At 29.0% G+C, this 25,955-nt stretch overlaps 2 protein-coding genes across 9 annotated transcripts; both read left to right on the forward strand.

The window, feature by feature from the left end:
- The first annotated feature begins 1,408 nt into the window (after nt 1-1,408).
- Nucleotides 1,409-6,604, forward strand: LOC100786919 (putative hydrolase C777.06c-like). Of its 5 annotated transcripts, XM_006582837.4 has the most exons (13): nt 1,413-1,639; nt 1,870-2,003; nt 2,126-2,241; nt 2,893-2,934; nt 3,442-3,497; nt 3,588-3,664; nt 4,645-4,764; nt 4,931-5,007; nt 5,104-5,167; nt 5,283-5,333; nt 5,405-5,453; nt 5,680-5,801; nt 5,900-6,060. In XM_006582837.4, the coding sequence occupies exons 1-12, from the start codon at nt 1,513-1,515 to the stop codon at nt 5,796-5,798; spliced, it is 1,032 nt and encodes a 343-aa protein (XP_006582900.1). In that variant the 5' UTR covers nt 1,413-1,512; the 3' UTR covers nt 5,799-5,801; nt 5,900-6,060. The 5 variants fall into 5 exon arrangements, with proteins under 5 accessions (XP_040872794.1, XP_014632827.1, XP_006582900.1 ...); XM_014777341.3 differs by lacking the exons at nt 5,680-5,801; nt 5,900-6,060 and adding an exon at nt 6,243-6,604 and having other exon boundaries at nt 1,412-1,639; XM_014777340.3 differs by having other exon boundaries at nt 1,414-1,639; nt 5,680-6,060.
- An 8,251-nt stretch (nt 6,605-14,855) lies between these two features.
- On the forward strand, nt 14,856-18,271 carry LOC100785687 (protein indeterminate-domain 7). Of its 4 annotated transcripts, none has more exons than XM_006582947.3 (4): nt 14,856-15,277; nt 15,870-16,177; nt 16,308-16,704; nt 17,200-18,271. In XM_006582947.3, exons 2-4 carry the CDS (start codon nt 15,976-15,978, stop codon nt 18,095-18,097), a joined length of 1,497 nt encoding a protein of 498 aa, XP_006583010.1. In that variant the 5' UTR covers nt 14,856-15,277; nt 15,870-15,975; the 3' UTR covers nt 18,098-18,271. The 4 variants fall into 4 exon arrangements, with proteins under 4 accessions (XP_006583010.1, XP_006583009.1, XP_040873138.1 ...); XM_006582946.4 differs by having other exon boundaries at nt 14,929-15,637; XM_041017204.1 differs by having other exon boundaries at nt 14,929-15,238.
- Nucleotides 18,272-25,955: the final 7,684 nt, after the last annotated feature.

Here is a 25,955-nt window from a genome sequence, read left to right on the forward strand (position 1 = left end):
AATTAAGTCTAAAAGAAAAAAAATACTTATTTTATAAAGTGTAAATAATTTTTTTACACTCTCATGCTTGATGAAAGGTTAAAGTAAAAAAATGTTTATTGTAAAGCATCATAGTTAAATTAGATCCATAAATAATTTTTAGGGAAAATTGGAATCGCAATGACACTTTTAATTTGTAAAAAATATTCACCTCCTTTTGAATGATTTTTTTTAAGGTTGTGATTTTTTAAATGATTAGTCAATAAAAAATAATTGTGTATAATTTTTAAAAAAATTAAAAATCAACAAATTTTTATTATAATTTGTAATTTGATGTCATTGCATATACTAATAGACATTCATATTTTATTATAAAATTTTTATTCAAAAAACAATTAAATAAATAGTATTTGATTAAATAGAAACAATGTTTTCTTACTGTTTTACGGTAAATTTTTTTGTAGTTGGAGAAAAGTAAGAATAATTAATTTTTTTTCTATGTTAATAACATTTATTCAAGAGTTAACAATCAAATGATTGATTTTTTTTTGTAGTTGAAGAAAAGTAAGAAGAATTCGTCAAAACAATAAAAAATTACTTCCATTGATAATATTTTATGCATGTTTCAACTGTTCATGAAACTTAAAAATTATATAACGAAAACAAACACTTACCGGTGTGATATAGCTCTTCCAAAAATTTTTTGTAATCATTATAAATTTGTCAAAATTATAAAAATTAGTCACAATATATTATTAATGTCCGGATATATTTGTCACACTTTTTATACTTTTGAAGACTAAATTTTACATTTTTATATTTTAGGAATATATTTATCAATGTGGTGGGGAGACAAAAAGTCAAAAAAATATTATATGACAAATATATCCCTACGCTGACAATTAGAGATGACCATGTTGATCATCCTTAAAAAATTAAGTTAAAAAACTCTCAACAAAAATTGATTAGAAAATTACTAATAGAATATATTGGATTATCATTTCCGATAGTTTTTAGCACTGGCCACTTGATAGAAGATATTTTATATAGCCAACGGAGAATGTGTATTTAAGAATGATATTTTATTGTTTAATAAGATTTTCTTTACCACTAAAATAAGTAATATGTAGTTTTCATTATTTGTTTACAATCACTGCAACAAAATTAGAACTTAACATCCTACACACCATTCAAACAACACTACTAAATTAAAATATGTTTGATTTCCTGTTGAACTTGTTATGCATAAATTTCAAAATCAAATTTAGCGGTCCATCGCAAACTAAACACAGATGGAAAAGGAAAGGTGGAAATACTTTTACAAACTTCATTTTATTATCAACATTTGTTTGTAAGGGATATCTAAACATACACTTAAATTAAAAAGTCTAAACTAAGTTAAAATTAGCTTTTTCCTTGTTTTATGTTTCCCTTGGGGAAAAGCGAAGAGAGGCAAAACACAACACAACACAACACACGTGTGTAATTGTTTATGTGACTGACACACACACACTACACACATTGAATCAATCAATGGTGGTTGCATCCATTCGGCTTCTTCCTTCTCCACTCCTCTCTTTCGCTCCTCGTCGCTCTCCATATTCATATTCATGGCGCTCTCATCCCTCTTTAACCATTCCCTTCTCTTCCATCCACTCCAGTAACCACTACTTCCATTCCAACATTTTCTTTTTATTAACAACTTCTCATATTGCAACCTAACCTTAGCCTATGTTTTCGATTGGAACACTGTTGTCTGTTGCAAATTACACATCTTTAATTGTTGTTATTTTTATTTCTGAAAAAAAAATCAATCTTTTGTGGATTTATGTATAAATAAATTATTACTACATACAATTTGTGTTGACTTGTGAGTTCGTCTTGTTGCAGAAGCTTCTACTAAGGGAGATGGTGGAGCAGTGGAATTGGGTGGTGATCAAACAGAGCTTATATTTTTGGGGACTGGAACCAGTGAAGGGGTTCCACGTGTCAGCTGCTTGACTAACCCTTTACTCAAATGTGAGGTACATAACATTATTCAACACAACCATGTTCATGTTATTATTGATGAATGAATTTGACATTATGGAATGGAATCTTTAGGTTTTTTTATTGGTTTTGGTATTATGATTGTTGGTTATTGCAGGTGTGTTCAAAAGCTGCTCAACCGGGTAATAAGAATAGGAGACTTAACACAAGCATCCTCATTCGTCACCCCAATTCCTCAGGAACACACAATAATATTCTTATAGATGCTGGAAAGTATGTTTTTAATTCCCCTATGTAGTATGCATTGAGATTGTGTTGGATTAGGAATTAGGAGGATGAAATTTATCAGCCTTATATATTGATGTTAGTCCATATATGTGATTTGTTGTTCGGTTTTAGGTTGGCCCCTTATTGGACTTTTTTTTTTTTTTCCTTTTCTAACTTGTCAAAACTCTGCTGGAACATTGACATATTAGTTGTTAGCGGTGTAGCTTTCCTTGGATATGTTGCTTGTATAATTTTTGTATTGAATGCAGAAGAAGCCTAAAATCGATCCATTAGGAATTGAAGGATACTCCACTGTTTGTGATCACAATTTTTGCAGTAGAAAAGTCTTCAGTGACTTGAAGTGCTTAATTGGTAGCATGTAAATGGGTACATATATAATAATTGGCATCTTGGTTGTGATAGAGTTATGGGTATCAATGAGTCTTTTCTTGTTTGTCTCAAAGATAGTCTTGTATGTGTGGGTTGAATTCTAAATAAGTCGGAGTTGCCCAGTCATGAAATGATATAAGCTGTGTCTTAGGATATAATGACGTCTTAACCATGGATATAATGAGTTCTGTTTGAAGGAAAACCTGGATATGATAGGATCATGTACTTCATTTGGGTGCTGATAACAAATTAATTTACTTGTTGCAGATTTTTCTATCACAGTGCTCTCCATTGGTTTCCTGCTTTTGGGTTAGTTTTTACCTGTTATTGATATTGTTACATGAGATGGCTTCTCCATTTTATGTACTTTATTTTGTTTTTCTTTATAGGAAAAAATATGATGCAACATTAATAACAATGGTTAGGAAAGGACATGCAAATTAGGAAAAGAAACTTGCACAAACTATGTGTGGTATATACACAATTTAGACCATTCAGAAAGTTATGTAAGGTTATCCAATGGTTTGAGTGGATGGCTGCAAGGAGTGTATGAGCATAAGTTTGTGCAAGCATCAATACCCATGCAAAATGAATTGGGCTTATCAAATATCTGGAATGCTTTTTAATACTAAACAATTTAAGAGAAATAAATCTTATAAGAAGACTTGTACAAGTGACATTTCTTTTTTGTTTTAAATGCTTTTTCTTAAGGAATCTTGATTATTGACCCTAAAATTTATGAAGTAGATGGTGTTACAGATTTTCTTGTATTTTTCTGCCTTGATTTTATATATCTGTAACTTGTATTTCTGTCAGGATAAGAACAATTGATGCGGTCATTATTACTCATTCACATGCTGATGCAATCGGAGGTCTGACATAATACTCTCTGATATTCTGTGGATAATTAATATCAATATGACTGGTCATATAAACTAACTCTGCTTCTTTCTTCTACCCAGGTCTTGATGATCTTAGAGATTGGACAAACAATGTTCAGCCTCATATTCCAATATATGTAGCCAAGCGCGACTTCGAGGTCCTCTCCCATGAACTTTTCTTCTAAAATCCAAGTTGTCAATTTTACTTTCTGCTTGTTATCTGTATATATGCACATTGTAATTATGATTTAAGAGTGAAAGGCCTCCTATATATCTATGCATTGTATTAAATAAATTAATGTTTTTCATGGGAAATTGTGAATTTGTGCGTGTTGCGTATGATATTCATTCTTTCTCTGGGAAAGGAAGGTGCACAAGTGATATTTATAGCTACTTAATGCCAATAATACATCTGCTTCAACATTTACACCACAGAAATTCATTATAAATTTAGAAAATATTTATATGACGAATTTTAGTTAAAATCTGAGAAGGGTTAAAAGTTGGATTAAACTATACCTACTGAAAAGTGTGTGTACTGAAACCTAATAATAATCATCATATGAAAGAAATCAAATATTCGTCTTCTGGTGTAGGGTGAAGACCTGAAAATTGTGTATCAGAAGATCCTATCTAATATCTCCAAAGGTTTCTATCTTTTCTAATTTGCATGATGAAACAATTTTTTCACTACGTGAGCTTCCAAAGTCATGCCTAAGAGAGAAGCTGGCCATCCTGCACCATAGTCATGATTGTCTCTTAATAATTTACTCTACTTTTAAGACAATTGCCATTATTTAGATCACTGTTAGCTGGAAAATAAAGGTTTTAGGGGAATTTTCTTCCTTTTCCAATATTTTAATTTTTAACTTTCAAGATGGAGCATAATAAGCTTGGTTTCTTAAGGTTTACATGTCATCCATTTTAGATATTTAATTTCTTCTTTGCTGTGAATTTGGAGTTCCCCTTAATTGCACTTGTAGCTCTATCCTGGAGCGGAGGGGAAAACCAAGGAAAGCTTGTGTTTTTCATTTTTAATGATCTGCTGAATCATTCACCATTTGTTGCTTCAATGAGCAACTGTTGGGATATGTTTTTATAATGAATCTATTCTTGTATTCATCATCGAAATATGCAGGTGATGACGAAGACCCATTATTATTTAGTAGATACTAGTGTTATCTTACCTGGGGCCAAAGTCTCAGAGTTGCAATTCAATATCATATCGGAAGAACCATTTTTTGTACATGAACTGAAGGTCAGTACTATTATTAGTTTTAATATCTTGAATTGGGGCATTTTTGTACTTTGTCCCTGTTCACTCTATTTTCTCACCTATTGCTCAATTAATTAATTTGTGACATGTTCCTTCTTGTGGATGGGGCTTGGCTCTATTTTTTAACCCTTCTATTATTGTACTTCAGTTCACCCCATTACCAGTGTGGCACGGCCAGAATTATCGGTCCCTTGGTTTTCGTTTTGGTAATATATGTTACATTAGGTAATGCTTCTACCTAAGTGGAAAAGTACTTGATTACAATTCAGTTCATCTTTTTCATCTATTTATGTTGGTTTGATCATGCGTCTAAATATGCAGTGATGTCAGTGACATTCCTGAAGAAACTTATCCACTTCTAAAAGACTGTGAAATTCTAATCCTGGTGACCTACCCTCCCATCCTTTCTATCTTGCCACAGATGTGTCTTATTTATCCATGACATAACTGGAATTACTTGTATGATTTCTCCCTCGCTCATATGGTGTGTGATTTTACAGGATGCTTTGAGGCCTGACCGCTCTACTTCTACACATTTTGGACTTCAAAGGGTAATAATTAGTTTCACATTTGTTAAAACTTTCCATGGACGGAGGAAATTTATTCTGATCTTCCATTTCAGGCCTTGGAGGAAGTGCGAAAAATTCAACCCAAAAGAACACTTTTTACCGGTAAGTTTAGCTTAAGCCTTCTAGTTACTTAATGCTTGCTTTAATTTCTTGCCTTAATCTACTTCAGTTCATTGATCATGCATTTAGGAAGCCTGATAGAACCTCTCAAGAATTTCATAATTAGTAAATAAAAAAATGTGGGGCAGTTATTATTTTACTTTTTCCATCAATGTACAATGCTTTAGAAAAATAATTCTTCAATGTCTCCTTATTGGGGAATTTGAAGGTATGATGCATCTGATGGATCATGAAGAAGTGAATGACTCCCTTGCGAAACTATTGGAGTCTGAAGGCCTTGATGCACAACTGAGCTATGATGGGCTTCGTATACCAATCAGACTCTAGTTTGTATACAGTCTCATTCATAAGACAACTATTTTTTTTTTCTCAAAGAGAAATTATTAAATAAACATTCAAATGATTTTACAAGTTCATACATTCTGCAGGTTCCTGCAACTATTCTACCTTCTTCCTATCATCATTGATCATTCTTTCTTTTCTCCTTGCCTCTGTTAGAGACAAGAAACACCTACGATGATACTATTACCATAAATGTAACAAAGGAGGATTTTTTTTCCCCATGCAATGAAAGATTTAATTTTTTTAATATGATCGTACAGTATGGAGAGCTAATAATGTAAAATTTAATTAAGTCCACATTTAAATAATGACGAATTTTAAGAGTTGATGACATTTCAGTTTTTTTGAGAAACTATAATATAAACTCCAATGGGTAGATCCACTCAAAAGGAGGTCTATGTATAACAAATTAACAATGTTGGAGGACAGGTTTGGACGCTGAAGCTCTCACTAGTTTGGAATCGGTACTTTGACAGTGACAAGTTGACAATCAGACATTTCAAGTAGTGTATACTATTGTTGCCCTATCATAAACGCAATTGGAGCTTATTGTCATAATTTGTATTTTTTGGGGCCTATAGTATACAGTTCCCACATAGAAATTCATGTTGAGTTGAGATGATGGTCCACCATGTTTTCTAGGCACCGAGTCAATCAAAGATTGGTGTTACGTTCAGAAAAGCTAGTACTTTTCTTTTTTGTTGTTCGCAAAATGGATCACGTAATACCTGCAGTTTTATTATGAGTGGACGATAGATTTTGCAAAGTTTTGGAATAATAATATTAATATATGATAAAGAAGGTCTGTGTATAACAATACGACAGAATTGGAATGTTAGGTCGAGTGTTTGAACGGGGGATTTGGGTTAATATTGCTCTTTTTATTTCCTTTTCTTTCTAAATAAAATATGTTTTTTTTTTCTCAAAATATTTTGATGTGTTGGTTTTAGTCTTGTAAAAATTTAATACATTTCCAGTTCTGTATTTACCAAAAGTGACATGGTTTAATCCCTTATCAAGAACTAAAGCACGTGTTTCGGTAAAAACGAAAGAACTACAAATATATTAAATTTTTATAAACTAAAACTAATATTTAAAAATATTTTAAAAGATTGAAAACATATTTTGCCATTCTTTTTTTACCCCTTACGTTCACAATGTCTTTGTGTATCTTGAACTAATTTCTACTCATACCTTTAATGCTGTAATTATCTCTTGAAGATGCTTTTGATAAGATTTAAAGTGAAGCCTGATTGTAAGATAGCTCAAGCTATCAACTGAAAATGATATAAATGAAGTTTCCATCGACAAGGCATATCAAGTTTGTGATGATTACTCAGACAGTTTAGTCAAGATCAGTTTTTTTTTGTTTTTTAAAATATAGAATGATACAAATGTATGTTTGAACAAGAATTGAATATATAATAAATACAAGTATCGATATATTCATTTAATAATTAACTTTACGAAGGGTTAAAAAAAAGTGAATTTAGAGTGATAATGTGGTGGGGAGTACAAGGTGAGACATTAAGGCATGTGAAAAAAACATTTGGAAAGTTGGGCATGGCTTGCCTCCTGTTACGTCATATCACAATCCACAACTCCTCTCTTTCCGTATAATTTTTTTTAAGGCACAATCATTAAGGATGATAATGGAAGTCCAATTCAACAAGTACTCCCATAATTATTCATAACGAATAGAATCTTTAACTTTATTCGTTATAATAAAAACTATTTACTAATAAGTTATATTCGATTATATGCCATTCAGCATAAAAATTTAATTAATAATATAAATATTGTGAATTTATATTAATATAAAATATATTATATTAATTCCTACCATTACTTTAGTATGTAAGCGTATTCCATCCTCTTTTTTCCTCCCCTTTAATTTCCTTTCTTCTTTAATATATCCAACTAAACAAAGATTAAGTGTATGTTTAGTAGAAAAAAAAAATTAATGAAAGTGTGAAGAATGAAAAGAGATAAAAAAAAAAAGAATTGAAATAGTATGAAATTAAGTAATTTGGTAGAAATAAAAGAATATAAAAAAGAAGAAATATTTGAATTAAAATAATTTAATAAGTAAATAAAAAAAACTAGACAAGTAAGAATAACTGATTATTCAAATGCATAATCAGTCATCTTACTGTTGAAATTGCGTGAGAGATTCAATTTTCTCTCTCTTCTATCACTTTCCTTTGATTGACAACATACATACAAACTCCTCTCTCTCTCTACTTTAATCTTATTTTGGGTGAAAGTTTTATGGAAATGGGCCTCACATCTTTTTCAAAAAAAATTGCAAACTGTAATCTAATCTGCCACCAAACACTCATTTTCACAACTTTCATTCCAAAATAGTCCAAATCAATTACACTCAACATTCACCCCTTAGACGTGTTGGTGATGTGTATCATGACTCAAACTATGTCTAATAATTAAAAAAATATAAAGATTCCAGTAATAACTTCTAACCAAATCAACTCCCATATGCAACATTCACTAAGGGCGTGTTTAAGTAACCACCACAAAGTGTGTTTACCCAACCCACATTGTTGGTGTTAAGTGTAAAGGAAAATTTCCACAAAATGTGTAACGGTCAATATATAAGTGACAGTAACTTACTATATATTTAATAGATTAAAGTTTTGTCATTTAATTAAGAAAAGTACATTAATGTTTTGCATTAAATATAACGTTCAATCTATTTATGTGATTTGTTTCGGTATTTTATACTTCTTTTGCTTAGTTTGATTCATAACTCCTCGGTGAGTTTTATACGTGGACAAATAAATTATGTAGCTCATAAGAGTGTCTAAATTTTATGCTTGTTCACAAATTTTTGCGTATCCTCCTAATCAGTGACGAATTTAGAGGGGATAGGTAGGACCCTAGATCCTAATCCCCTATCTTTATACTTCTTATATATATATATATATTATTTTTAAGTTAGTGCACAATTAATTTTATATGATATATAATAATAACGATTAGTGTTAGAGAGTATAAAATTGTGAAAAATAATTGTTTTTATTGTTATTATGATAATGATTAAGATTATTATCATTTAAAACAATAATTTATTTCAATTTTATGTGTAACAATAAAGTTACATATTTAAAAATTTATAAAAGAAGAAAAAAAATTGAGTCCCTCTAATAGATTTCTGGAACCGTTGCTCCTGATTGTATCAATTCTTTTATTATCAATGAAAGTGATCGTGTTACAGTAAAAAAAAAATAAAAAAATAGTGAACTGGTAAATATGATTGAGTGAATGTGAGATACCAGAAAAAACAAATAAGAAATAGAAGTGTTCAATTCTTATATATATCGTTGCAAAGATTTTAATATACCATCAATTAATTAAAATATATGTTTAAATAACTATTATACAATTTAATAATCTTATCATATATAAAGACATTTTATAATGAAATACAAAATATTCTAATCAAATTAAAATTAAAATACACATGAATGACAATATGACTTTAACTTAATACATAACGCCATAATATAAAGGGATTAGTCTACTCTGAATTACTTTATAACTCATTTCTGTCTGGATCTGTTTATTTTTTTTTTTCATCACATTACAGATTATATCTATGATATTTTTTTTCTTCAATTTATCTTTTCCTCCAGTGAAAATGGAGTAAACGTTGAACATTATTCCTCGTTAGATTGATTCTGGCACATGAGAGAGAGGGGATCCTCTTCCCTTTCAGTTGTCCCTTTCAACCTTCACGGGTGTGGACTATGCATATGCCTATAATAATGCAATGTAATTGCCGTGTGATTGTGCTTATCAAAATCAGATTCAATGCATGGTGAGCTTTCTCAGAGGGGCCCACTCTCTTGCCAGACAAAACACATCACAACCGTACACGTGGCCTTTCTTGTTCAGTGTACACTACCCTTCATCCAAAAATCAACAAACCTCTCAAAATTGTGTTTATATATACTTATAGTGTTGCTACTTGCTACCATAGTGTGAAGGCTTAACAATATAACATTCAAACAAGTATTATTTTTTTATCATAAATATTTAATTTAATCGTTAATACGAGTAATTTTTTTATAAAAATATACTATTATTTAATTAAAAATTTTTATTAGTATAATTTTTAAAATAATTATTATTTAAATCAATATATTTATCATATATGATTAATTATGATTGGATAATGGTGTAAAATATTTTAAATGCAAGTCATAGATTAACAAATATTAATTTATTTTCAACAAATAGATTTTTAATAATTGGTTGTTTTGTTTGAAAGTGCATGGAAAATAGTTGTTTAATTTTAATAAATTTTGACAAAAAAGTGAAAACCACCTGAACCGGGTTCATGATATTTTTTATGTGGGGCCTAGCGATTTGATCTGGGCATCTGGTGTTGTGCACTTGGTACTTGCATTTGCATGAGGTGTGTTCCTCTATCTCTATACACATATCAGATAATTGTTTTGGGTCTCTAGTTTACTTTACCTTTGCCACAATCATCTTTCTGCCCGATGCTAACGGCCAAGAGTGTCGTCCTTAGTCACATTACATTGTACAAATAAGCAAAATCATCTTATTGTTAAAATCTATATCCTGAGAAATATGTGACTTATGAACCAATTAATAAATAAATAAATAATAATTAAAAATTAAATTATAATTATTAGATTAGATATGAGAAGTTTGGTTATAAAAAAGATTAATATTTATTAACATGAAATAAGATTTTTTTGACAAAAAAATGCTATTTATCTAATTATTTATCTAATCTTAAGTTATCAAAAACGTCAAGAGATATAAAAAATAATTGAGGGAATCAAATTTTTGTTTTTCTCCTCTTCTGATGAATCTTAGTACACCAAAATAAAATTTTACTGTAAAAAAAAATGTTCATTATTTATCTATTATGTGTAAGAATGATAAATTTCAAAATTATATTGATTTTCATGTAATTGTTAATCTAAGAAATCTTTCAAATTTACACTGATTTCTTATTTTCTATTTGTAATTTCTATGATTACATTATATTACACAAAAAATGGTTATTTGTGGTGCTTATTTTAATCTTTTTGTTTGTTGCATGTTTATTTTAATAGAAAGAAATTAACAATCAACTTATTTTTAATCTTGGTCTGAATATAAGTCCTATTAATAGGAGTGCAAAAATATCATAAATAACATAATTTTTTTTGTCTCTTAATGAAAATAAAGATTCTTAGTTAGCATCTTAAGCCCTTAAGACATTGATTAACATTTTTTTTTATATTAGAAATGAGTCATTTCCTATCTATACAGTAGTCTTAAGTAACTCGAATAAAACAATGTTATGAGAACACCGGTGTGATCATTAATGAAAAAAAAAATCCAAAAGTTTTTTAGGTCAATAGTTTTTATAATTATAATAAGACGATTTTCCCCCCTGAATGTATCTACAAATATACTGTTATTACTACGAAAAAAGTATATATTAACAGAAAAAATGAAACATCCTTTTTTCATTGACATAACATTTTTGAAAATGATATTAAATTATTATTACATTTATAATTATCAACAAAATGTTGTATTAGAGTATATTACTATTTCTATATAAATGAAATTCTCCATTAATATAATATATCAATATATACCAATAATTTAATTTTATTAAATATTATATATACACACACTACTCGTGAAGAATATATTTACACACACAGCAACATCAAACATCATCTGAAATATCAAAATTAAAGCGTGCTTTCAAAGACAACTTTTTTGGCCACCAACCACTTAGCACAGAATTAATAATTATCTGGAGTCGCCATCGCATTATTGACATAAATAATAATATGTATTGAGATAAATTTTATTCAAATTGTTTGAAATTTAACGCCATTTTATCGAGTAGTGCTTCTTTTTTTTTTAATAATATTTTGATATCTCTCGATTTATATGTTTTTTTAAGAAAAATATGTATTAACTGAAAAATACATGATGTTATATATTATTATATAAATTAATTAAAATTTATATAAGGTTTTTTTTGGTACATAGATTTATATAAGGTCAGAAAAAATTTGTTAAATCATAATAGAGGTATGGGTGTAATTAATTTGCCCCCATATATTAAGTTTAATTAGTTGTAGTGCCCTTATGGTAGTTTCCACGACAGTGACTAGTACGTGGTTGATTACTCTTCTACTCGACTTCCGAATAGACTTATTAATTTATAACTGAGTTGCATTAACGCTACTTAGTAAATAAAATGAAATGTAAACATAAATTAATAAATAATGTTTTTTTTTACGCATTTCTAATATTTTTAGCTGACTCTACTTAATAAGTTCAAAGTTCAAAACACATTGTTTAGATATGTAAATGATATTATCATCAATGCAAATAACTTTTTTTTACGTTACTTAAAGATTAATATTTAATTTACGGATTCCTGGAGAACATGTACATATTTAAGTACTTTTGTCTTCATGCCACAAGTTTGATCTCGAATGCAGATGTTTATGATAGACCTGACTCCAAAATTTGACCTATGTTATTTTTCTAATGCTAGCAACTAAATAGATAAACAAGATGAGTAGAAGCATGAAGGTTAAACAGCTAAAGTTAGAGCAAGAGATTTGTCAATCGAGCCATCATAACTCATTAATATGTATATCAATAGTACAAGTAGAAAATTTACTCTTAAAAAGTTGAGAATCAAGTACCAATTAATAAATTTATTTTATTGTAGTTAAACAATTTAAAAATTAGTTTGCTTAATTACAATAATTAACAGTTGTAGGAGAAATATAGTTGGATTTATGGCAGTATTACAATGTAGTTTCTTTATATGTAAACGGGTTTGGGTATCTCTTGTACCAATTATTATTATTATTATTATATTTGCTCATAAAAAATCATTATAGTTTTAGAGTATATATTAGTCATCTCAACCTTCTTCTAAATAACTTGAAATTTCGTTCCAATTCAAGCAGGAAATTAATATGATTGAAAATGAAATTTAAAATTATAGTTGAAATTTTTTTTTTCCACTCAATCCTTTTCCTTAATTAGAAATATTTATTTCTTAAAAATCTCTATTTGCAACTACTAAAAATGCTAGAGACGAATAATTAATTTTCTTCATCTTTGGAACTGGTATACTTTGATATATGGGATACATTATATATGCCAAATGTGCATGATGGCATTTTTTAATGGAAATTTTGCATATACTACAAAATATAAACATTAAAATATTCTCGCACACTTATAATAATAAATGTACTATTGTATTCACCAGCTAGTTCTAAATTTCTGCTCAGTAAATACTATCTTAATAGCAAGGATGAGCTGGGAGAGCATATTGAGACTTGGGTCGTGCAGGATCCCCTTTTCAAAAAATTAATCATTGAAGAATAAAACAAGACAAAGACAAAATTAAAATGATTTTCTAATGCCAAATTTTGAAGCCCAAGTCACAGTATAGGGAACACAACCCTTCGAAAAGCTGAACAAACAGAAAACAATGTAGTTTTGCAAGTACTATATATGTTCAAGATTCGTGTATGATTGTTAACTGTGCTCTTAATCTCTATCACTGTGACATCTTATCTTACACATACTAAATCACCGTATTTTATACATCTTCATGTTGTTATATGTTTGTTACTGAAATTTCTGAATTTGTAATGTACTAAAGAAATACTCTGCCAACTTCAATCAATTTACAAAGGAGTTTAATTAAACCGTAAATTAGCTTCAGAATTGAGTTAACATTCACAAAACTTGCACAGACACACACTGAAATTATTTTAAAACTGCAACTAAATTAATGTTTCATCATGATTTTAAATAGGATCTGCAACTGTAATTACTGTTGGCCGCAATATTGGTGTTGTGGTAGTATCCGCAACCGCATCGGCTTGCATTTGCGGTGTGATTTTCAATCACATGAAATGTGGCAACATAACCACAGTAGAAATGCATTGAAGCTGCAATTGAGCCTTAGCACCATTCAATTTCACTTTTTTTTTAATCAAAATTAAATTAAATTTTAATCAAAATTAAATTAAATTTAGATTTCAAACTTTTATTTTGAACTTCTAAGTGTCAATGGTCGATCGAGTTTGATTGAATGGAACATTAGGAGATACCAAATCTTAAAATGAATGAAAAGTTATACTGTGTTATAAATAAAAGATATGTCAATAATTGAAATAACTCAAAATTCTTTTTACATTCGGTGTAAACAAACAAGAATTACACACTGCAATGGTCACAATCCACATCACAACAGCGGCAATGTCCGCAATCACAATTTAAAAACAAGTGTTACATATACATTTTTTTAAGATTAGGAACTCACTGAAAATGAATGACTCAAAATTTTTACAACATTAATAAATTAACAACTAAATTTCTTTAACCACTAATTTAAGTGTCTGTGTGATTGCTTTAAAGAGAGTGATTGTGAATATCTAATATCTCTTAATTAACAATATCAGAATTTTTTTGCAATCTTTTGACTGTGGAGTCAACTTTAGTGCAAGTGTCAAGGAAGCAATGTTATTCCTCACAACATGAGTGTCCAAGTTGATGCTCTAAAGATGAAATTGATCCCACATCATAATTTGTAGCATCATTAATTTTTCCATACTGATAATGACCAATTTGAAATGAAAATGACTGGGTCGACAAAAATTGTGGCTGATAAAGATACGATGGGAATAAGAAAGATAGAGAGAGAAAGAGGGGTGGCTATGAGTTTGAGTGTTAGCTAGCTAGGGAGGCAGCTTTGCCTTTCTAGATCCATATTCCATAACCTAACAAGATCTATTAATTTGTTTATAATTTTATTTAATTTAATACAAAGAGCCATGCAAAATTTGTCAGAATATTCAGCTTTTTTTTATTGTCAATAGTTACAATGATAATGAAATGAAGGATGATGAAAAGAAGTTTGAATTAAATACACATATAGTTTATAAAAAAGAATTAATAAGGATAAGCTTTTAGTCATGCTTGTTAGAATTTAATCAATGAATCAATCATGTCGCTGTAAAATGTAGAAAGCCGAGAACTAGAAGGGTCTAACAGCCATGATGTTAGTTAAATAATAGAATTTTAGCTTCTCTCTCACACACACATACACTCTCTCTATCTGTGTATACAAATGATACTCTCTTTTTGTGGTTGCTTTTTTTAGCCCTTTTTTGTGCTTACTTTACAAGAGAAGGGAAAGCCAAGCAAGAAGTGTGTATTTGAACAAAAGTTTAATTTTTTTTTAGCCAAAACACTTTTTAACTCTTATTTTGAAGCAAAAGAAACACACAATAAAGAGAGAAATATTGCAGTGATATTTTTCTGGGGGTTGAGAAAGAGAACAGAAGAAAAGACAGAAAGCTCAACGTCAGAGTTAGCCGTATAAGGTTCGCTTATTGTGTGTTTGTGGTTTTGGACTAGCTGAGGTACACAGAGAATCCTCTTCTTCTCATCCACACCCCTCTCTCTCTCTCTCTTTCTGATAATGAGTTTATACTTTTAAACAACAGGGTCTATATTTTTGTTCATATTTGTGTGGCTATCCTTGGATTTTATATATTATTTATTTCCTTGGTAATATTATCATATACATATATCTTATGTATCAAGCATGGTTTTTCAAACCATGAAGGAGAAAAATACGGATTGCGGCTACACCACCATCTGCTTCACCTTCCACTTCTCTTTATCATAACTCCCTCCTACTTGTTTCTTCTGCTCTTTCAAAAAAAACAAAACTTGTCTCTTGGGTCAGTTCCAAACTAGTAACAAGTTTTCTAGTAGAGGTGATATAGAGAGACTAGCTACTCTCTCAGAAACTTTCTTTCTCCTTTTTTTGTTTATTTCTTTGCTGGAGAGATTTATTAATTATTAGTTGTTATTTCTGAGTTTTAATATCAATTTACTTTGCCTCTTAATTTGGTGTGTCTTGTTCTTTCTCTTTCCAGTCTAAGAAGCTTTTGTAGACTGTAGTCCACCTTTTTTATTCATTTTTCTTCCCTTTCTATTTTTGGTAAGGTTTGTCCTTTGGATCCCAGAAACCTTTCCAGCATTTGAAAAACCAAGATCTATGGCCTATACCACAACCTTAGGTTTCTAAAACTTGCAAGTTGCAAGTATATATATGGAGATGAAGGGTTTTATGTTCTACCAACAACAGCAACAGCAACAAATAGTGGAGGAGAACATGTCAAATTTGACTTCTGCATCTGGTGAAGCTAGTGCTTCCTCAGGTAACAGAACTGAAATTGGAACCAGCTACATGGCTCCACCACCAACTCAGATTCAACCACCAAAGAAAAAAAGAAACCTCCCTGGCAATCCAGGTTTTTTTTTCATATTCTTCCTATTCAAAGTCTAAACCTCATTTGTTTTGGTTTGGTTAAGAAAAATATATGTCATGTTTTGTGTAGTTTAATGTGTTTTCTTATTTTATTTTTGTTTTTGACTATTCAGACCCTGATGCTGAGGTTATAGCCTTGTCCCCCAAGAGTCTTCTTGCCACAAACAGGTTCATTTGTGAGATCTGCAACAAAGGATTTCAAAGAGACCAGAACCTTCAGCTTCACAGAAGAGGGCACAATTTGCCATGGAAGCTGAAGCAGAGAACAAGCAAAGAGGTGAGGAAGAAGGTGTATGTGTGTCCAGAGCCAAGTTGTGTGCATCATGACCCATCAAGGGCCCTGGGGGACCTAACTGGGATCAAGAAGCACTTCTGCAGAAAGCACGGTGAGAAGAAGTGGAAATGTGACAAGTGCTCCAAGAAGTATGCAGTTCAATCAGATTGGAAAGCTCACTCCAAAACCTGTGGCACTAGGGAGTACAGATGTGACTGTGGAACCCTCTTCTCAAGGTATAACTAACCCAAATCCATTTCAAATGTGAATTCCATACAAGTCCAGTTTAGTTAAGGCACCACAGTCAAGACACATCAATAATGTTCATTTATGGAGGATGGGATTTGAATCCTAGGTTGACACAACACATAGACATAGTAATTTTTTTATTAACATTCAATTCCATTATATATATATATATATATACATACTTTCACACATTCCTTATATCCCTTCTTGCAAGATGATATACCACTGAAGAAACATTAAATTCATTACATTGATATAGCAGTTTCTCATAATCCCTCCCTAGAGAGAGTGGAAATTCCTAGTATGGAAATTTTTTTAATGGGATATCTACATGTCTTTAAAGAGTTTTAATAAATGTTGAAAAGTAAGAGAGAGAGAGAATGAAAGTAAGAAAGTCAATAATTCTACACTACTGTCACAACAGTGTTTAGTAACATTTTTGTTGGTTTTGTAATTTTGTTTTTTTGATGACTTTTTTCCAGGAGGGACAGTTTCATAACCCACAGAGCTTTCTGTGATGCATTGGCAGAGGAGAGTGCAAGAGCCATCGCAAACCCACTTCTTCCCCCACAACAACAACAATCTTCTTCCTCTCACATGAGTACTCTCCAAACCCAATTCAACCCTCAAAACCTCCATGCCTTCCCATTGAAAAAAGAAATGCCCCCTTGGCTTGGCCCACCAGCAACAGTAGTTGTTGATCATCATCTGTCTTCATCCTCATCCATAATGTTCTCTCCTCCACACCAAGAAAACCCTAACCCTAGTCTTGGTCCCACTCTTGCTGCCTACCAAACAGTCCCTAATCCACACATGTCAGCCACTGCATTGCTGCAGAAAGCAGCTCAGATGGGTGCAACCATGAGCAGAAGTGGTTCCACACCAGCCATGACTGGGCCCCACCATCATGCTCACGTGTCTCATTTTGGCTTGAACTTGTCCTCACGTGAAGACACCACCACCACCACCCCTTCAACAACAACTACTAATGCTAACACTGCTACAGTGTTCAGCCATGGCTTATTATCATCATCACCATTGGGGAATAAAGCTGCTGCTGCTGCTGCTGTGTCTTCTTCCGCACCATCCCTTCTTCACGATGTTATCAACTCTTTCTCTTCTCCTTCTGCCTTTGAAGGAACCCCTTTTGAGGATGCATTCATTCAGAGCTCAAAGAAACTAGATGATGATCATAACTTGTATTTGCATGACACATTCTCAAAAACAAGTGGTGCAGCTGGGAATAATATTAATGAAGGGTTGACCAGAGATTTCTTGGGTCTTAGGCCCCTCTCTCATGCTGATATTCTCACCATCGCTGGCATTGGAAATTGCATCCATGATCAGCAGAACCAGTCTCAAAAGCCATGGCAAGGTTAGCTATAGCTATGTAGCTCCATATATATATGTGGATCTTCTTTTTCATCCTTTAATTAATCATCTATATATATAAATTTTTTCCCTTTTAAATTAGTGTAACTTTTGTTTATGATCTTTTCGATCTTCCCAAAGGGAAGGACCTTTCTGAATCGATCCCAATGTTTTTATTCCTTATGTACTTATCTACGAATCGCAATATTGTGTTCATTATTACACAGATGAATTTTATGTTATATATAAGAAAAGACTAGATAGTAGACGAATGTTATAATTATAATAATATCATAGAAGGTTATAGATTACTCAATTAGATGCTAAACTACATTTAGACATTTTTTAGTAGGTCTTTAAAATAAATAAATAAAATAGTTTCCTACGATTATTTTGCGACAGCTTATTGAAACTATCAATCAATGATAATTTATAATGATTAATTTTAAAAACTTTAAGCCTACAAACTAGCAATTTACATGATCAAAACCAATTACTTTTTTGGTGTGAAAATGTTCAAATATTCATATGTGAGCTGATTAATTTAACCTTATACCAATATAAAATATTAATAGCATTAGTTGTTATTGTTATATGAATGTTAAAATCAAACGGAACAAATCCATGAATTATATTTTTTGGTACAATCAAATTGATTTAACTAGAAAAATTAGTTACATGGTGACAGTGTTATTTTTACTTATAATAGCAAAAGACAAGTATATATACTAATTTACTTTTAGTTTAAAATAAATATAAAATTCCAATACCAAAAAACTAAAATATATATAAAATTTAAATAATTTTTATTTTTAAACATATTTTAAAATATTTCTTCTGGGTAATTAAGATAAAGGCATGAGACAACTATATCTAATTTTGACGGCCTTTTATATGTTTCTTTAATTTTTATAATAAAAAGGCTATATAGCATGCTAGTTTTATATTAGTATGGATATTAAAATAGGTAATTTTGTTATATGACTATTCATTTCTAAATCTAATTTTGGGGTGTAGAAAATACAGTAGTTATTATTATTATTATTATTATTATTATTATTATTATTATTATTATTATTATTATTATTATTATTATTCAATGGAACTCATAGCTGAATTTAACTGTAACACACTGTAATTTTTCTATACTACTATTTAATAAACTATTACCAAATATAGTAGTAAATTAAGTTAGGATGATTTTCAGTTGATTAATAGAATAAAATGTTTATATTGGTGATGTATCAAAAGTAAGCTTTTTATATCTTCTGTATTGCATTGGGAATATTTAGCCGTTTATAATTTCTTTACACTGGGTTGAAGTTGAGATATATTTTATTGTGGTAGATATATGATGAGCCTTAGTACTCCATTCTTTAATGTTCTTTATAGTGCATATACAGTATATACATGAATGTTAAGTATCTTTGATTTTAGTTAATTCTCGACTTTTAAAACTATAAGTTATCATCTCTATATTATTTTTTAAAATATCCAACATTTGTAATATATGAAAACTTATTGGCTCTTTAGAACTAAAATTTGAATATTTCAAAAATATAAAGACCAAAACTTACGATTCTGAAATTCGTAAGATATGAAAACTAATGATTGAACTAAAAGCAAATAGGATCCATTTTTAAGAGACTATAAAATAATGCTTTTAAAAATAAAACTAATGATTGAACTACTGAAGACACTAATTAAATTTATATTTTTAAATATTATCTAACTTTTTTTTCGGGCACGTCTTGTGCTTGAAAATGGCCATCTTCAATAAGAATATTCACTTTCCTTAAAAAAATAATAATATTATCTAACATTTGAAGTAATGAAATAATATAAAATCGTAATAAGAAACCAAGATATAAAAAATGTAAATTAATATAAATGATTAAATTGTATGTTTTATAAATTAAAAATTAAAATTAATTGATAAAATAATTTATACCTGTGTAACCTTTAAGTATGTGTTTTTATTTTTCTTAAAAATATTTAAGATTAAATTTAAAAATTAAAATTGATTAAACAAATAAAAAATGAAATTCTTTGAAAAATACCAATTCAAACTTTTTTCTGCACTAGTTTTGAGCCAGTTCGACTTTTTTTTTTTTATATATATACTAATTTTCACCGATTTTGAGATGGGTCAATTTTTTGAAGTTAACATATTGGTCATTGGACTGATTGAACAAATCCATCTGGTCCAATCTTTAAAATTATGTTAAAAATATGATTAATCCGTACGATATTTTTTTAATTAAGCTTAATAGATTGAGAGATTGCATCTGCCTCAACTTTTCTTTTTCAGTTTATTTAATTTCAAAACTTATTTTCTAAAAAAGGGTTGGACATTTACATTTGAAAACAGAATTAAAAAAAAACATTAGTATTATATTATTTAGGAAAGATTTAATTATATAGAGTTTTTTAGTATAAGGTTTAATTAAATAGATTATAATAACATCATAACTAAATTTTTGGGCCATCATAACTAAAGTGGCCGATTATTTTTGGTAATTAATAGTTGTTTTGTAAAATATAACGGATGTCCGATGACTTATCAATTTATGAAATTAAAAAGAACTAGAGTTTATTGATATGACCATATGGGTATATTTATTAAGAGAAAGCGTGGAATTGAAATCCGGATTGCAGAACCATTATGTAACACAATAATCAAAATGCTAATATGAGAAGATATAATTTAGTTATCAACGTCATAATTGGTGATTTATGATTTAAATATAATTATAAATGTATTTCAAACATGATTGCTACCGACATATTGAAAAAAAAAACTGAATTAAAATAAGGGCAAGGCAATGAAATGGTTTGAGAATGCATACTTTAACGTTTTTTTTTAAGCTAAAATTATTTCTATCAAATCCTTCTATATGTGTCATTGGATTTTATTTTCGGCTCAATATTAAAATACCCGTGGTTCCAAAAAATGAAAGGAAAATCCTTATTTGAAATTGCTAAAAAATTTAACGTGGAGTACATGTGATAATTAATAACGTTTTCTTCATGCTTTCGCTGTCTAAATTCCATTGCCTAATAGTAAAAAAATTGCTGGCTTGCGATGACTCCAGTTAAAACGGAGTTCTCTTAAGCTCATAAAATTTCATGGTAATGATTAATTTGAGGAAAATTAAGCAACCCTTGTCCAAAAACAATAAATAAAATAAGAGTTTCATTATACCAAGTGAGACCAGTTTCATTTAAATAAATGCGTTGGTGTTACTGTTAATCCATTCTGGAGGTCCAACTTTACTAAATTTGCATAACCTTTTCACGATCATCAGTGATTTGTTATTAATTTTGGTAATTATGAAATGGATTTTTTTTCGTATTACTTTGAATATGCTTATTCTCAAAGTGGAAATTCTCAATCATATTCGTGAAGATTTTATTCAGGCCGTACGACAGAAACCGAAATAAATTATCAATTTCTTTTATCGTCATCACTTGAGCCGAATTTAATATGCCAAAATGAATGTTTTCTTAATTAAATTAATTGATTTTATGTCTTGGACAATTTGAAAAGGAGGATACCCAAATACAAGATGAAAACAAAAGCATGAAGACAAAACATAACCTGGCCACGACACATGTTCACAGCAACAATGCGTGATCTCCAAGAATAAAGTTCGAACATTTAGAGAGAAAAAGAAAATAATTACAATTATTGATAAAAATAAATAAAAAGGCAATTAAATATTTTATAATTAGTTATACATGTAAATATATTTCATCATGTTTTTAATCATTAACTTTTTATCTAATAATTATAAGAGCTTATTGATATGCATTTTAAAGTTTTTTTTATGATATTAGCTAATTTAATTTGTTATTAGTTAATAGTATAGAAGAATTTAAATATGCTGCATGCAAGTATAAAGTTTCTTATAACGGATGTAACATGTGATGAGTATGGAAAAAAAAAAAAAACATTGGATTCTTTGTGATGGAGAGGATTCGTAAATATGATACAAATGCATCAAGCATGTTCGCCTTGTTTAAATATATGTTTTTGGTGATTTTCTAGAGATTAAAACCAAAAAATAATTAAAAATAAGATGCTCTTTGATACCTGATGTGTGTACAAATGGGATTCAATCCCGAGGGACGAACCTTTTCGTCTTTGTGAAATTTCTTAATATATTAATATTCAACTATACATAGAGAAAAAGGCATAAATTGTTAACTTTTTGTGTTAAGTTTAATTTTTATAGTTGAATATATTAATATTAATATTCAACTATAACAATCAATTGAAATTAAAATAAATTTGTGTTTAATTTTTATCTTTTGCCAAATTTCTTTGGACCAATAAGTGTCACATAAGATTAATATTTGTAATGAGAAAATTATGTTGAGTGCGCTATTGGACTCTCCCCTCCCCCCACCCCCGAATTAACATAATCTTCATTTACTGTAGTATCATATTTTTGCTCCCTCCATCCAACTCTCCCATTTATGTTGACAAATAATAACCAACTTTATTACTTTTATGTACTTTTTTTTTCAAAAGTTATTATTTTTTCTATTGCATCAAAACGTACTGTTATTACTCTTTCTTTTTGCTTTCAAATATTGCATCAAATTTTTTTACTTTTATTTCATTTCAGATATATTATTTATAACAATAATTTCTTATATTAGGTAAATATATGTTAATTGTTATAGTTATTGATATTGATTTTAAATATAATTAATTTTAATATTCATTAATTGCTATATAAATTATTTTTATACAAGATCAACATAATGTTTGTCCAAACGCGGGTTTAAATACTTTAAGTAAGTGTTAGTTTTTTTTTGCTACAAAAAAAAATGCCAATCAAAACATAACTTAGAAGGGAGATATTGATAAATCAAAATGTCAATCGAAACATAATTGATAAAATAGTTAACGTTATTTTTAATGCAATTTTAATTTTGTTAATTGCTTTTTTTAAGAGAAGTTAATTGCTTTCAAATATGTTTTTTTCATTTGTATTTTATTTTTTTGTTAAAATTTAAATATCTTTTGCATATAAAAATATAAAATTGTTTTAATATGATAGATAAATTAATTTATATAAAAATATTTTTAATTACAAATAATGGTTGACTCGAATATTAAATTACGCTTCACTAATTTTTTTTTTCTAATTCCGTTCCTAAGTATTTGATCCAACAGATTGTGGGACACAAGTGGTCTTGTTCTGACCTAGGAATAAATCTGCATTTAATAAATTTTTAAAAAATAAATCTTATTCATCTAATTATTAAATTATGTAATAGTACTATTTTGATAGCTGTATATGATTTTTTTTTTTTACATAATGTAGACATCTATAAAATATGTAGCGAAATAGAATACATTTACTTATATATTTATTAAATAATATTGACGTTAAAATAAAATCTTATAATAAACTGTCAATTGATTTTTAAATTATATATTTTTCTGTAACCTATCCGGAAAAAAGCTAAAATATTGGTTATTGTTCATAAGAAACTCAATGTGGTTTGAAGGAATAGAATATTATCTGGGATTTTTTTTTATTTGAGGTATATTAATGATAGCATAATAAATGTTTGAGTGGCAATTTAATAATGAGTTATGCGACACAGATGGTTAACCCTACCCTAGCTAGATTACTTTTATTTGGTATATATATATGTTGTTAGGTCAATGAAGTAGATGTATGTAGGTATGATAAGGAAACTTTAAAAGTGGCGTTGGCACCTCTAATTTCATTGGTTTGTAAAGGCAAAACATAGGTGCAGCCAAAGATTCCTCTGAATCCCGATGCAATCCATACATGAAAAAGGAAAGAGTTAAACAATTAAATAATTTTTATAATAAGGAAGACATAAAAATAAATAAATAAAGATAGTCAACATGATAAATGGACAAAAGATAAAGAATGTTATAAAAAAGAATTTATTTCAAAGAAAATAAAATACACTAATACATTAATAATATAAAATAATTTTATTTCATCATTCAATTAAATTACAAATAATTTATATAATAATTTTTTTATTTTATAATAATCTTTAAGTTATACTAATATCTTTTTTTATTGATTAATGTACCATCTAAAAAATTTTCCACATCACACAGTAATTAAATCTTTTTATTTCAATGCATTATCAATATAAATTTTTTTCTATTAATCAATTAAAAAATATTTTATATATATATATATATATATATATAACTTTCAAAAAAATTATGATAAAAATTAATAAATCATACATCACCAAATATGTATACTATCACTGTATTCTAATTACTAATTATCTGTAAAAAATAACATTGTCCATAAAAAAAATATTTTTACCACCAAACATATTTTGTTGATCTTAACCCTTTTGTTTATAAAGATGATCCTGATTAATATAAAGTTTAATTAAAAGATAAATAAAATTTAATTAAAAATTATTTTGATCAAAGATGGAAGAATTATTAACTTAACAATTTAATTTTAATTTTAACACTTTAATCATTTGTATTTAATTATTTACCACTACCAAACATGTAGATCGACTAATGTTGATTGTTTCAGTGTAAATAATTATCTCAAGTTCAAATAACTGTATTAAATATTTTAAAAATAAAATTTTATGGATCATAATAATCCTAAAAACTTGAATAAGATTATCTCTAATAAAAATGTGGATAAAAAATAAATATTTTGGTAAGTGTTCTATACTTCTATTAAGCATTTAAGCCAGGCCTAATTAACTTTAACAGACTCACAACATGACCCTTGTCCCTACGCATGAGCACCCCATACCACGCTACAAATGATTTGAATTGGTCGTATATATGAACATAACTGTACGCTATACATGTTCAGTCAATTTGAAAGTTTTCTTTGGACAGAATGGATTCAAAATTTGATCGCATTGGTTTTCTGCGGTGCATGCTCAAGTTTTTAGGAGTAATTGTTCTGTTGTCCTTGTCAGCCATTGTCCTATTGAAATCAACGAATTCTTGGTGAATTTACCATTACCCCCTCTCTCCCCTCTATCGTGTCGTTGCAGCAATGGAAAAGAGTTTACCAACACACCAATGGAAATGGAGTTAATATTCCAAATCAAACATCTTGTAACGTTTCCCAACCAAAAGAAACCGTTATAAAAAAAATTAAAAAACCTAAATGATGTCGTTCAGAAAATAGAAAAATCATATGAAAAATATTGATAATATGCAACTTGTGATTACAAGAGTTGATTATTGAGCCAATCATTAGTATCAACCTAATGATAAGAGATTGTAATAAGCATGATTTTAACCTTAGTGTGATTATTTTACACCAAAGAAAAATTTATTATTGAGGTTTGTTCTCATATAATATCAATTTTGACTCTTTTAAGATGATCACAAGATAGATTTGAAAAATAGAAGTCTAACACTATAAATTTGTTCTCATATAATAAATAAAAAAAATCATGACTAGTTTTAATTCATTCTCAATGACATTACTGTTTATTTATTTGTTTGTAATTAAATTTGTTTTTTGTCAAAAAAGAAATATTTGTAATTAAATAGGATGAAGCTAAATGAGATGGTAAATAGCTGGTAGTTATTTTGATGCAAGTATGAGAACTCTTTGTGTGAGAAAAGGAAGGTGCATAGACAGATAATTAAACAACAAAAAAGGAAGGGGTGTAATGTGTAGGGTAGTAGCATTAGCAAGGTAGAGAGAGAAAAAGCACACAGTCCCCTATGTCATGGCCATATGATATATTCCTTCTTCCTCTCTATTATCTCTTGTAGTCTTGCAGATGTGCTTTGTTTGGGGTGCTTTTTGTCTGGCAGACTCAATTAGAAGAGAAGCAGAAGGCAAACCACAACAAACAA

This window comes from Glycine max, chromosome 7 (genome assembly GCF_000004515.6).
Source record: "Glycine max cultivar Williams 82 chromosome 7, Glycine_max_v4.0, whole genome shotgun sequence".
Taxonomy (NCBI): domain Eukaryota; kingdom Viridiplantae; phylum Streptophyta; class Magnoliopsida; order Fabales; family Fabaceae; genus Glycine; species Glycine max.

Bases quoted from the DNA above. Each gene is read 5' to 3' on its own strand.
- LOC100785687 (XM_006582947.3), top strand. From the start codon at position 15,976: ATGGAGATGAAGGGTTTTATGTTCTACCAACAACAGCAACAGCAACAA. The intron at 16,178-16,307 runs GTTTTTTTTTCA...TTGACTATTCAG, and splicing joins AAACCTCCCTGGCAATCCAG to ACCCTGATGCTGAGGTTATA. The intron at 16,705-17,199 runs GTATAACTAACC...ACTTTTTTCCAG, and splicing joins TGTGGAACCCTCTTCTCAAG to GAGGGACAGTTTCATAACCC.
- LOC100786919 (XM_006582837.4), top strand. From the start codon at position 1,513: ATGGTGGTTGCATCCATTCGGCTTCTTCCTTCTCCACTCCTCTCTTTC. The intron at 5,168-5,282 runs GTGACCTACCCT...GTGATTTTACAG, and splicing joins ACTGTGAAATTCTAATCCTG to GATGCTTTGAGGCCTGACCG. The intron at 5,334-5,404 runs GTAATAATTAGT...CTTCCATTTCAG, and splicing joins CACATTTTGGACTTCAAAGG to GCCTTGGAGGAAGTGCGAAA.